At 62.4% G+C, this 13,775-nt stretch overlaps 1 protein-coding gene across 1 annotated transcript in view; it reads left to right on the top strand.

Annotated features, from left to right (window-relative positions):
- LRRC27 (leucine rich repeat containing 27) overlaps positions 1-10,004 on the top strand; it is a 34,729-nt gene extending 24,725 nt beyond the window's left edge. The window contains exons 12-15 of the mRNA XM_044660308.1: positions 2,587-2,683; positions 7,985-8,100; positions 8,882-9,008; positions 9,655-10,004. Of these exons, the coding sequence (XP_044516243.1) occupies positions 2,587-2,683; positions 7,985-8,100; positions 8,882-9,008; positions 9,655-9,801 (487 nt within the window). The 3' untranslated portion in view covers positions 9,802-10,004. The remainder of the gene's footprint in view (positions 1-2,586; positions 2,684-7,984; positions 8,101-8,881; positions 9,009-9,654) is intronic.
- The last annotated feature ends 3,771 nt before the right edge of the window (positions 10,005-13,775 follow it).

Here is a 13,775-nt window from a genome sequence, read left to right as displayed (position 1 = left end):
GTGGTGCTGGTGCTGGTGGTGGTGGTGGTGCTGGTGCTGGTGGTGGTGGTGGTGGTGCTGGTGCTGGTGGTGGTGGTGGTGCTGGTGCTGGGCCTCCAGTGGATCTCCAACCTTACTGGTTGACACCCTTTCTTCAGTGATACAGATCCCTGCCTGTCCACCCTGCTTTCTCACAAGGAATGGCCATTGCACTGGTGGCCTCCTCCCCTTTCCCCTGACGTTTTAAGGTTACCATAACGTCCCTCGTGGCAGCCTTTATTCCTGACTTCTAGAAGGTTCTCCGGAGGTGTGACGCAGCCTGCTGGCCCCACCCCTTTGGCCATGCTCCTCTTGACTGTGAAAGAGAATTCTTGACTCTTGTCTTCCTGAGTTAACTCTAACTTAAGTGCCTCATAGATCGTGAAGTGAAGGCAGATTAACTCTCCTTTGTGGCAACACAAGCTTGAACTAGGTGGAGGAGCTCAAATTCATGCCCTGCTTAGTGCTAGGTGAGAAGCCCACAAGATACTAACAGTCAGAAACTTGTGAATTCTTTTGCATTCACACCCTCAGAAACTGTGAACCCTTTCAATGAGGACTCACCCCTCCAGAAGGTGCCGACTGGTTCCCACAAACTGGTTCCCACAAACGCTGCCCCCGGGCGGTGCTAGACTATTTGGAAGCTGATTGGCCTCTGTGAGGAGGGGAGGAGACAGGAAGCTTGATAAAAGGCCCTGAATTTCTGAGGCTGGGGAGTCAACTCCAAGAAGGAAGGCGGCTTCGAGAAGAAGGTCAGTTCAAAGAAGGAAGTCGGCCTCCAGTCATTGTCTTGACTGCCTCTTGGAGGGAACTCGGGAGAGTGGATGGCTGCCTTCTCCTTCCTTTCTTCTGGAGAGAGTTTAATTCCGGTTGAAGGTTAACAAGTCCTGGCTGAGCCGAGCACTGGAACAGTATTTAGTTGGCCAGGCCAACGCCTCCTCTGCCCTTTGAATGCCTCTGCTTTCACTCTTTCCACCTCTTGTAAATACAAGATTTCTAATTGTCCTGTATTCAGCCAAACCATTCATTTTAACACTTGGCCACATTCCTTTTCTGAGCAGCTCAGATAGAAAGCTGACTAAAACAGTGAGTCTCTTCTTCACAGGAAAGGCTTAGGGTCTTTGAAAGCCCTGGCAAGGCTGGCAGGGCAGCAGCCCACAGGCTGTCCTCTTGCTCTTCAGCGTCGAGCCTGTGTTCTCCGAAGTCCCATGGGAAGGAGCAGCCCTCTTGGTAGTTTTTCCTGCATCGCAGTGCCTAGTTAGCCTAGAACCTTCCTTGTCCACTTGGGCCTCCCTGTGGGGGCCACAGAATCCTTGATGAAGAGCTAGAAGGTCCTTAGAGGCCGTCTCGTCTGCCCTTTCATTTTCTAGATGAGCAAACCGAGGCGAAGACTGGGCATGGAGGGAAACGAGAGATGCTGGCCATGCCCCCCGGTCTCAGGGCCTTCTCTCCTTCCCCGCCAGAGTTCTCAAGCCTGTCAGAAGAGATGCCCCAATTGCTTTTTCTGTGTTGAATGTGATTTTTACCTTCCCCAGAGGCCCATCCATGCCAAAGGCAGCCCCCCAACTCCTGAGCCAGAGCCCGCACTGCCTCCGGGGAGGGCAAGGCTAAACTGGCAGAGTTGGAGTCTCTCCCAGGATATCCTGCCACATCCCGGGGCACCCAGTTCTACAAAAGCATCTGGAAGGCATCCCCATCCACGGGAAATCTCTCTTCCACTTGGACGTCTGTCAGTCAGTCAGTCAGTCAGTCAGTCAGCAAGCACTTCTTAAGCGCCGACTGTTTTCCAAGCCCTGAGAGCACAAAGAGAGACCCACGCCAGTCCCTGCTCTGGGCCACCTCGCCTTGCCTGGTGCTTGGGACCAGGAACACTTGCTGCGCTACCTCTCCCAGACCATCCTGGGCCATTTCTGGCTGGATGAGCGTCTTCCTCACCGAGTCAGTCACTGAACGGGAAGCCCGAGGTTTGGGCAGGGAGCTTCTGAAGGCTGCTGCTGCCTGTTCCCTACTCGCGTGCCGTCGGAGAGCCTCAGCTCAAGATGGATGACTCGGAGGCTCAGGGCTGGACGCGTCCCTCGTGGGCCGCCAGGAGGCCGGGAGGCTTTTCCCACGCTCGCGGGCTCTCCCTCCTGGCCCTCAGCAGACTGCTTGTGAATCGGGCCCTGGTGCTGCCGGGGAGACGCTTCGTCCATCTGCCTTCCACGGAAGCACGTCCAGAGCCTCTCTGTGGCTTCTGCCGTTCCCAGAGCCCGTCTCCCACCTTCCCTGCCCGTGGCTGTGGAGGGCGCCGCCCTCGTGCTAGGCCCACGGGCTCCCCCCGGCATCGTGCTGGCCTCCTTTTCTCACCCCTCAGACCTCCTGTGGCGCCTCCGCCGCGTCTCCTTCCCCGCGACGTCTCGGCCGTTTCCCCTCTGGCCCGTCTGCGGTCCTCCTTGGGGTGCACCATCTTGGCGGGCGGAATCTCGGCACCCAGGGGCGCTGCCATTCCGTCCCGGGTGCCCGCTCTCGGCGGCCCCCCACCGTGGCTCGGCTCGCCCGGCCCTCTAACATGCCGTCTGTCTTTTCCAGAGATAAAAAAATGCTGCAGAAATGGCGCCAGCAAGCCGAAGTCATGAAAAAAGAAAAGGAGGCCCTCATGACTGTGCAGCCTCCACCCAAGGATATGGTAGGTGCCCGGGCGTGGGAGCCCTGCAGGAAGCCGGGCCGCGCTGGCCTCTGGGGAGTCCGTCCGGGACGCTGAGCCCCAAGTGGTGGTCTGTGGGAGCCCCGGCCGGGCGGCCCCCTCCCCGAACCTCCGGGGGCCCGTCTGGGGCGGCAGCTGGCCCGGGGGGCAGCAGGCCGGCCTGGACTCCGGAAGACCCGAGTCTCCAGGTTGCTTAGCTCTGGTCCGGCAGGGGGAAGGGAGACGAGCCTCCCCCCGACAGGCGAGTGTGGGGCGACGCGGGACCAGGCCTGGGTGGGAGCCCGGAAGGTTGGCTTCTCCCGGTTCATAGCCGTGTGGAAGGAGTGGAAGCGGGACGCAGGGAAAAAGCCGCCTGCCGGGGATCCTGGGGGAAGGGCCGGACCCCGGGGAGATGGAACCTTCCCACACTGGCAGGAGGCACCCGTGTCCTTTCCGACCGTCCTGGCCGGAAGCGGGAAGAGCCGGGGCTTCTGTTGCCCACAGATGGGGGCTGGCTGCAGGCCTGGGAGAGGCGCCTCTCTCTGCCTCAGTTTCCCCGATGGCTCTGATGACCCGACGAGAGGATGTCTGTAAAGTGTTTGCCAACCTTAGAGTGCCGCGTGGGTGCTGGCTGGGTTAGACTCTGGGGAAGGAAGATCGTTCGAACAGCGGGCGTTTGTGGAGGCCCCCCAGAGGGTGGGGAAGGAGTCGCCCTCCCTGGCCTTCCTCGGCCTCGTCCCACGGCGCAGGAGCCGTGATCCCGCCCTCTCCCGAGCCATGGGCCCTTCGGCCCTGCAGCCATTCGGGAAATCCTGGCCTCCTTTGGCTGCAAAATAGAGGGAGAGTCGGGGGCCAGGGAGGGACCTGCCCGAGGCCGCCTGCCCCTCAGAGAAGCTTTCCATTCGACAAGCATGTATTAAGCTCCTACTGTGTACCAGGTGGCAGCCAGAAGACCTGAGTTCAAGCCCCCCGGGGACATTTAGCTAGCCCCTGAGACCCTGGGCAAGTCACTTAACCTTAAATGCCCTCCTTCCTAGGGTTTTGTGCGGATCAGATGATACCTGCCAAGTGCTTTGTGCCCCCCTAAGGGCCTAGAACCGTGCTGATTAGAGGAAGAGGAGGAGAGGGCAGCAGCCCCTCTCTTGGTGGCCCTCTCTGGGGTCCGAGGCGCAGACCTCGAGCTGCTCCCCTTCCCCTCCTCCTGCGTGTGAGCAAAGCCACAAAGCTCAGAAGGGAGAGCGCGAGCCGCGGGCACGAGGACCAGCCACCACCCCAGCAGCGTCCACAGACGGGGCGCGGGAGGAGGGCAGAGCCCCGAGACGGCTTCTGCCAGTCGCCCCCCACAGATTCTTCTCTTAAACCCTCCCTAGTACCAGCTCCGGGCAGTGGGGGCCAAGTGACCTGCCCAGGGGCACGCAGCTAGGAAGGGTCTGTGGCCAGATTTGAACCCAAGTCTGAACAGCAGCCCCAGCTCTTTATACACGGTGCCGCGTGGCCGCCTCTCGCTGCCTTCATTTCGGAAGCTGGGCCCATCCTGCTTGTCTCTCTTCCTGAGCAAAGACAGGAGGCCCTGTTTGGCTCCCACCTCAAAATGGCGGCTCCGGCTGGCCTTCTCTTCTTCGGGCCACGGAATGAAACTCCATCTTGGTGGTAACATGGTTCGTCCTGGTCCTGGGCGACATTCGCATTCGACTCTCCCCGGTCCCTGAATGGACTCCTCAGCCCGGCGTTGAAGACCTGCCTCGGGCTGCCTCCCCCAAGCCTGCCTTCTTCCCTGTGTCCCTCTTGTGCCAGAGGGTGGCTGTGCCCCTTGGGGGGGTCCTAGGGCTCACCCTAAGCATGTGGGTAGCCCAGAGCCCCCCCGACTGCGAGCCACGAAGGAGCATTTCCTGAGCGGGTCTAGCAGGGTCAGCTCCTTCCAAACCGGGGGTACCTCCAGGGTCCTTAGGGACGAGACAGGACAGGACAGGACAGGACAGGACACTGGGCTAGAAGGTACATAAATCATGGGACTAGCTTCTGTGTGAATGAATGAATGAATGAGTGAATGAATGGGTGACCAGGCCCCTGTGTGAAAGAAAGAAAGAAAGAAAGAATGAATGAATGAATGAATGAATGAATGGACTAATGAGGGAATGACCAGGCCCCTGTATGAATGAATGAGTGAGTGAGTGAATGAATGAGTGAATGACCAGGCTCCTATGTGAATGAATGAATGAATGAATGAATGAACGAATGAATGAATGAATGAGTGAGTGACCAGGCTCCTGTATGAATGAATGAGTGAGTGAATGAATGAGTGAATGACCAGGCTCCTATGTGAATGAATGAATGAACGAATGAATGAATGAATGAGTGAGTGACCAGGCTCCTGTGTGAGTGAATGAATGAATGAATAAGTGAGTGACCAGGCTCCCGTGTGAATGAATGAATGAATGAGTGAATGAGTGAGTGACCAGGCTCCTATGTGAATGAATGAATGAATGAGTGACCAGGCTCCGGTGTGAGTGAATGAATGAATGAATGAGTGAATGACCAGGCCCCTGTATGAATGAATGAGTGAGTGAGTGAATGAGTGAATGACCAGGCCCCTGTATGAATGAATGAGTGAGTGAGTGAATGAATGAGTGAGTGACCAGGCTCCCATGTGAATGAATGAATGAATGAATGAGTGACCAGGCTCCTGTGTGAGTGAATGAATGAATGAGTGACCAGGCTCCTGTGTGAGTAAATGAATGAATGAGTGACCAGGCTCCCATGTGAATGAATGAATGAGTGACCAGGCTCCGGTGTGAGTGAATGAATGAATGAATGAGTGAGTGAATGAATGAATGACCAGGCTCCGGTGTGAATGAATGAATGAATGAGTGAGTGAATGACCAGGCCCCTGTATGAATGAATGAATGAGTGACCAGGCTCCTGTGTGAATGAATGAGTGAATGACCAGGCCCCTGTATGAATGAGTGAGTGAGTGACCAGGCTCCTGTGTGAATGAATGAATGAATGAATGAATGAATGAATGAATGAATGAATGAGTGACCAGGCTCCTGTGTGAATGAATGAATGAATGAGTGACCAGGCTCCTGTGTGAGTGAATGAATGAATGAGTGACCAGGCTCCTGTGTGAATGAATGAATGAATGAGTGACCAGGCTCCTGTGTGAATGAATGAATGAATGAATGATTGAGTGACCAGGCTCCTGTGACTGAGACAGCGATCCAGGAGCCCCTCTGAGCAGCGCCTGAAGCAGTCGTGTCTCACTGGGTTTTTCTTGCTTTTCCCCACAAGGCAGCTCACCGGGCCGGCCGCGAGGGTGGGTGGGACCAGAGAGGATGGCCGCAGGCTCCGGCCGCCCTGCGCAGTCCCTGTGGCCTTCCTCTTCCCAAGACGGCTCCCAGCCAGTAGGAACATGGGGCAGGGCTGCTGCCGCCCCTTCCTCGCTGGCTTGGCCCAGGCCGGCCTCTCCCCAAAGGGGTCCCTTCCGTCTTCCCCTCCCCCCGCCAGGGCCCGCTCGGGGAGGGCCGGGTTTCCTCTTGCAGCCACAGCGCGCCACAACACACGGGTTCGAATCCAGCCTAGCTGTGTCACCCCGGGCACGTCGTGTCCCTCTTTGTCTCCGTTCCCTCATCTGGAAAGGGAAAAGGTACCCCAAAGGGGTGGTGAGAAGCGGGCGCTGCCTGGGCAGTGGCTACAAGAGGTTTCTCCCGCCCCTCTGACCCCCCCCAGTCCCCTCCAGGCCCCCCGTTGCTCCTGGGCTCAAGCCTCCGCCTGGGCCCCTCAGGGCCCCCCAGCTCTCGGATCTGTGTCTGCTCCCCCTTTGCGGCTCACGGCCCATCGGGCAGCGTCCCAGGAGGAGGCCCCGTCTCTCGGCTCCGGGGCTTCGGGCACTTCTGGACCAGCCGCGCCACGCCGAGGGATCGGGTTCCCGGGCTGTGCCGCTGCCCATCGCACACTGGAAGCCTCCCTCGCCTCGGTGGCCCCCCCAGAACGAGCCCCCACCCGCAGGGCCCTCCTCGGGGGACGCGTTTCCCGCTCTGAGAATGGCCTGTGTGAGGGCAGGCCCGGCAGCCTTTCCCAGCACGGTGCTAGGCACGACCCAGGCCCGGACGCCCTCCTGGAGTTGGGGGACGAGGAAGAAGGGTCGAGCCTGGCGTGAAGCGGCTTCCGAGGGCAGAGTCCCAGGAGAAGGCGCTCCGGGGAGGAAGGAGGCGTCCGTCCGAGGGGGAGACGCGGCCGCCGAGGACCCGACCTCAGGCACGCTTGGGACAGAAGCGTCGGAAGAGGGAAGCCGGCGGGGCCGGGCCGCGAGGGGCAGCCGCTGCCAGGGAGGACGCCGGGGAGGGTCGCCCCAGCGGCCCCGTGGAAAAGAGGCTGGACGGCGGGCGAGGAGGACAGACGTCCAAGAGAAGGTCTGCCGAAGCCGAGAAGCCGTCGCAGAGAGCCGGCGTGGAGCCCGAGCCAGGGGCCGAGGCAAGGCCGGCTCGAGCCGCACGGTCAGCCCCAGGACAGGGATGAAGGGCTGGGCAGGCGGGATGGAGGCCTGCGCTGAGGATGAGGCGCTCCGGGTCACCTCGTGTTTGCCGGGGAAGCTCGCGGAAGAGAAGGGGGCACGTGGAAGCTCAGACCCACGAGGGAGCTGCTGTGCCCACCCCCACAGACGCTCCCCGCCACCCCCAGGGCCAAATGCAGCTGCCCCGCTGGGCCTCGCCTGCCCCCCGAGGCTTCTCGCAGCTGCCCCCGAATGTGCCGGCCGCTCTGGCCTCCTGAAGCCGGTCGCTGGTGTGCTCGCCCATCGGAGCCGCCGGCCAACACCGACCTCTCCGAGGGGCTCTTCTCTGGGACTGGCCAAGGACGGGGGGGGAGGGGGTCACCCCTGGGCAACTATTCCGAGGCAGAGAAAGGCCTTGAGCGCCGAGTCAGATCCCGCCGGGACCCTCTGCGGGACGTGCTGGCGAGCCTGGAGGCTTGAGCCCCCGTCATGAGAAGGCTGCTCGGCTGCCAGATGCTTTACAATCATTCTTTATTAGACTTGGACAGCAGCCTGGGAAGTAGAGTTATCACTGATGAGGAAACTGAGGCAAACAGGGTGAAGTGTCAGAAGCCAGATTTGAACTCGGGTCCTCCTGAAGGCCCCTCCCATGTAGAGAGCAAAAGGATCTTGAGGGCCAGCCGAGGCTGAGTCCTCGGGAGGCCGGTGCAGAAGGAATCCGAGGGCACCTGTGCCTGGAGAAAGGGCCCTTGGGGGGCCTCGCGGGAGGGATGGTGGCTCCTCGGGATCCTGACACCGGCCCGTGGCACCCGCAGGTCCTCATGAACGCGCCATTTGCCACCGATCCTTTGGCCGAGAAAAAAGAATTCGATTCCCTCAAAAAGCAGCAGCTGAATCAGTGGAAACTGAGGCCGGAGAAGGACGAGCTGAGGTTGGTCTTGGGGAGCCCCGGGGCTAGGGGGGGCTCGTCCCTGCTGTGGAGCACGATTGTGACACCCACTGGGTGCCTTTGGCCAAACCTCCCCCCTCCTGGCCCCACGTGACCCAGAGCCCCCCGCCACAAGGCACCAGCGGCTTGGAGAGGGCTGGGGGAGCCCCCGAGCCGGGCAGCCGTCGAGGGGACGTTTGCCGTTATTATTCGCCCAAACCAGTGACCTGATCAAGAGGAGGCAGCCCGGCCGGCCTTCCCTGGCAGGGCACGTGCTCCCGCGGGGCTGTTCCACGGGCGAGCCTCCGGCCACGGGCGCTCGGGGACATGGAGCCCCATCCGTTGGGAATCGGGGCAGGCCAAGAGAGCGCGGCTCGCCAAGCTCCTGAGCCCACCAGCGGGCATGCAGAGCCTCAGCACGGGGGGCTGCTCTGGTCCCTTGCGGGTGGCCCAAATCCCGGAACCCGGCACGGCTGCCCCCTCCGCGCCGAGAGCACCGAGCCCGCGACGGCCCTCGGCGTCCTTCCACGACGAGAGGAGAACCTGCGGACAGCCGGGGAGCTGCAGGCCCGGAGCGGGGGGACGCCAGCCGCCAGCCCTCCCCACGCTCCGTGGCTGGGCCTGCCACCCGGCCCTGGAGCAGGGAGGCAGCCGGGGGGTGCCCAGGGTCCCCGATCCCCCTTGTTCCTCAGGAGAAGCTGCGGGTTGGGGCCTGTTATCACCCCCATCCGCCGGGCCAGAAGTGGGCCCGGCCACAGGCGCCCTCTGCCTCGTGTGTCCTCAGAGCCTCCAAAGACCTGGAGATCGAAGAAAGAATCAGGCAGCACATGCAGGCCTTGCAGGAAAGGAGGAGGCGAGCCCGGGGGAGCCCTCAGGAGGAGATGAAGGGGGCCGCCGAGGACCTGGAGATCGTACGTGTCGTCGGGCGCCCGGGGCCCTCCGGGGAGGCGTCGGCAGCTGCTCCTGGCGGAGAGGCGGCCCTCGAGCTCCGTCTAAGCCTTGGCGCCTCCCCGCCAGACGGCCGCGCCAGGGAGCGTGCCCGGCCCAGAGCGAGCCAGCCGAGCACCAAACATCCAGGGTGCAGGCAGCCTCCCATGGGGGGGGGGGGGAAGACTGACAGAGAGACAGACACAGAGACAGAGACAAATGGAGACAGAAGGAGGGGGAGAGACAGACGGACAGAGACACAGAGAGGGGGGCAGGACATCCTCCGAAGTGGCCGTGGTAGCAGCGAGGGGGCCCCATGGAGGCCTCCTCTGTGACAGCCTCTCCCAGAGGCCTCCTGGAAGAGGCCATCAACAAGGGGGGGGCAGTGACACACCATTGGGGGAAGGGGCTTCTGGGAGGAGGAACGGGAGGCTCGGCCCTGGCGTGCCCCGAAGTGGGGCCTGGCCTTGGGGGGCCGCGGAGCCGTCTAGTTGGAAGGGAAGAGGGAAAGCCCGAGCTGGGAGTTGGGCCTCCCCCGGGGAAGGGAGGCGTGGGGAGGCCCCCCTCGGGCAGGGCCCTACCGGAGGCGGCCTGACTGCCGCCATTTGCTCTCTGTCCGCCCCGCCGCAGGCCCGGAAGCTGCACGATGACGTGGTCAGGAGGTACCTGGAGCCCGACCTGCGCAGAGAGTACCGTTTCACGGCCTTCACCGGCGACGTGAACCTTCACAGCCCCGTGTCTCGGTCCCAGAATATATTTTTGAACATGAAATTTTAGGGATCCGGAGCCTGTCCCGCAGGGCTCCGGCGGGAGCCCCCCCGGGTACGCCGCGGGCCTCCGAGGTCTTCCCCGCGGACAGCGCGCAGACGAGGCCCCGAGTCGGGGTGTCACCGGGAGCCGACGCCCACGGCATATTTTTTAACCATTTTCTCGTTCAGAGGCTGGAAAGTGTTTTCTCTGCATTAAAAAGTGCCCCACGGTCCGCCCCGGCCCCGCGTTGTCACTTCCACGCAGGGGAGGCGGGTGCTGGGGAGGGCAGGAGGCGGGCGTTCTGGAGGCCTCCTCGGAGGAGGAAAGGGGGCGCCGGGGATCCCCGGAAGCCAGCGTGGGTTGGCTACGGAGGTCGCGCCGGCTCATCTCTCCGGACGGGCCGAGGGCGAGGCTCCAGGCCGGGGCGGGGGGTGGGGGGGACCCAATGGGGGGGCTGAATCCCTGCCATCGGCCCGCAGAGGCGTCCCCAGCGTCTCGGCGCTCTAAACGTGGCTGACGGGCCCCTCCGTACCTTGGGAGACGAGGGCATGAGGCGGCGGGGCTCGGGGGGGGACGTGGCTCCCGGGGCCTCCTCGTGGGAACGACGGAGGAGACGGACTCCACCCGCGGCGGTGCCAGGGGCCTGCGTCCGGCCCGAGGTTGCCACGTGTGGCCTAGTCGTGTGGTCCAGGCAGGAGGGGAGCCAGCGGGTGGTCTTGGGGCGCCACTCTAAGGCCGACATCCCCTCATCTTCCCAGCCTGCAGGAGCCCGAGAGCTCCCACACCGGCCCTGCGCGAGGCACCCTGGGGGGACGAGGAGGAGGCGGGGTGGGGGCAGGAGGGGAATATCGAGAACTGCTTCCCCGAGGATGCCCGGAGCCACCAAAGGGGCCGCTCAAGCAGCCACTCGGATTCCCTTTCCCTCATGGGACTCGTCGTCCGTCCCCAGCGGCCGGGGCACAAGGGGCCTCCCTGGCCGCCCAGTGTCCGGGCCCTCTGTCTGCGGGGGAACCTGTCGGGCCGGCCAGCAGAGGGGCAGCCAGCCGGGGAAGCTCGGCTGTGGGGGGTCCGTGGCTGGTCTCGGAGAAGATGCTTCCCAGGCCTGGACTCCAGAACGAGGGCCCCAGACGGCCCGCCACTGACAAAAGAGGAAACTGAGGCAGCCCAGAAAGGACTGTGGTCCAACAGGTAGAAAGCGAGCCCACGTCGCCTCCTCCCGAGGGCCAGGCTGGAGCGGGCGGCCCAGAGGGACCCCCCTCACTGGCTGAAGGGACTGACCCAGAGGCACTGGGGGGACTTCGGAGCTGGCCAGAAGACGGAGGCCCGAGGAGGGGGAGCCCAGCCGAGCAGGCGGCCCGGCCCGTTTCCTTGTCCCTGGGCTCACCTGAGGGAACCCACAGACCAGTCGAAGGGCAGCAAAATCAGCAGTCACACACGTGGCCCACACATGTGCACATGTATGAAGGCCGGCATGCTAACACGTGTGCGCACATTCCTAACATGTCCGTGTATACATATACAGGCACGCTGACCAGCACACAAGTGCACATGCACACTCAGGACAAGGGGTCCCCCCGCCTTGCCAGGCCCAGAGGGCCCCCCACTGGCACCCTTGCCAACTCGGGGCAGAACCTGGCCCACGATGCCGAGTGGTACCCAGGCTCCTCGGCCAGTCCTGGGCCCCAGGGGGCGGTCGGGGGACACGCCTGAACCCCCTGGTGTCCCGGGCCCTACTGAGGCGGCCCCTGGTTTGTGCCTGGGCCCCGGGCATGGGCCGGTCTCTTGGCACGAGCAGACCAGGGGGCGCTGCTGGCAGACCAGCCCTGGTGTGTTTCTGGAGGACTCCAAGGCTCTTCCCCGGAGCCAGCTGTGGCCAGTCTGCAGTGGCCACCGTGGCCGTTCCGTGGCTTGGTGGGGCCGTCCGTTAAGCCCAGGAGGCCGAGCCGGGAGCTCCAAACTCAGACGGGCTCACCCTGGCCTGCCCTTCCCACTAGTGACCAGCAGAGCCTCCGTCAGAGGCCCCTCCGGCCCCGTGGATGAACGTGGAGCCAGCAAGCGACCGAGGACCAGAGGTCGGGCGCGTGTCAGAGACAAACCCAGAGACGGAGCCAGGCCCGGAAGCGGCAGGACCGAAGCCGGTTCCTCTGGACCCTGCCCCGACCCGGATCCATGCCTTCTAGGCCGGCCAGGCCGGAGCCCGGGCTGGGAGGCTGCCCGTGGGCCGGCGGCCAGGCAGGGAACGCTTGCTATGTGCCGTCTTCTCCCGTGAAGTGAGTCCAAGCCAGGCAAAGCTGCCAAAGAGAATCCCTGCAGCCGTCTCGAGGCCCTCTGGAGGAGGGGTGCCTCGGGCTCCCCGGAATGGGGCGAGGCCCGGGAAAAGGCCGTCCTTCTGCCTGGGACAGTCCCTGCTCAGCACAGCTCGCGGGTGGCCATCGCAGACATCCAGAAAGATGGGCACAGAAGGTCGCCCGCTCTGAGGGCCTCGGAGGCTCCTCCCAGGCTGGAGCCACTACCAGGCTAGCCGGGTGGCCATGTTGGCAGTCAGCTGGGGCACCTGAGATTTCCATTTGGAGGGGAGAGCCGCCAAGACAAGGCCGGGAGCCACATGACGGCGCTCCAACCCTTCTCACCGCTCGGAGAGGCGCCGCCACGCTGAGAGGACACAAATGACAGTTCCAGGCCCACTCGTTTATCGGTGCGGCGCCAGGCCCAAACCCCCAAGGACGGGCAGAGCGAAGGGTCAGGCATAGCCAGGAAACCGGCGAAGAAGCGAGCGGCCCGGACCTCAGGCGGCCCCGAAAGCGGCCGGCAGCCCAACATCAGGTGGCGGCCCATAAAAAGCGAGAGCCACGACCAGCGGGCGGAAACGGCAGAGCAAGGCAGGGTTTGGGGCACGCAGAGATCAAAGCTCGACTCGGACAAAAGCGGCCGGGAAGACTGGAGCGGAACTTGGCAGAGCTCTCGAGCTGAATGCCAAGATAAGGTCGAAACGGGTGCCCGCTTTTCACCTAACGGGTGACATCCTGAGAGACTGGGAGAACGTGGAACGTCTTCCTGCCAGATCTCGGGCTCAGGGAAGAGCGTGGGAGCGTGACGGGAGAAGCCGGACAGTTGTGATCACATTCATGTTTGGGCACACATAAACCTGGGGGAGCCGAGATTGGAAGGAAGCAGAGAACGGGGGGAGGGGGGGAACTTGGGGCAAGTTTCTGACGGTGTCACTTCTCCGATGTGCCGAGACCCTGGTCAAGTCTGCAAGAAACAAAGCGTTCTCCGACTGCCGAATGTCAAAGGACCCCAACAGGCAGTTCAAGACGGACCCAAATATTTCTGCGGGAATGGCCAAGCGAGCTGTGGGATATGATTGGGATGGACTTTGTCTGTGCTGGAAGAAATGATTTCAGAGAAACCCGGGAAGACTTATCTGAACGGATGCAGGCAAGTGAGCAGAACCAGGCGAACATCCCACAGCGACAGCCACATCGTCTGCCGAACAACACCGAAGAACTTGGCTCCTCTCGGTGGCGCGGCGATCCAGGGCAATTGTGAGGGGCTCGGGGGGACAGCACTGCCTCCCCCCGAGCCTCAATGCAGACTTGGATTTTTCTTGGTTTGGGAGTGTTTCTCGCCTGCGTTTTCTTTCACAACTGGCGAATGGAGAAACGTGTTTTGCATCCTTGCCTGTACGTAATCCATCTCAAACTGCTTGCCGCCTCAAGGAAGGCAGAGAGGAAGGAGGGGGACAATTTAGAACTCCAAGTCTGTACAAAGGATTGTGAACGATTCTTTTTCTGCATGGGGGGGGGGGGGGGAGAATTCCTCTGTCATAGCCAGGCCGGGCACTATGGGTGCCTTAGGCTGCCTAGGGCTTCAGACCCGGGCTCTGGGCCAGGTGCCTTTGGGTTCTTCAGACCCGGGCTCTGGGCCAGGTGCCTTTGGGTTTTGTCCAGAGGAAGGGCTCGCGGAGTAGTAGGGGTCGGGTATCATGCAGAAATAACCAG

The sequence above is a fragment of the Gracilinanus agilis genome, chromosome 2 (assembly GCF_016433145.1).
Source record: "Gracilinanus agilis isolate LMUSP501 chromosome 2, AgileGrace, whole genome shotgun sequence".
NCBI lineage: Eukaryota > Metazoa > Chordata > Mammalia > Didelphimorphia > Didelphidae > Gracilinanus > Gracilinanus agilis.
This window is presented reverse-complemented; position numbering and strand designations above follow the sequence as displayed.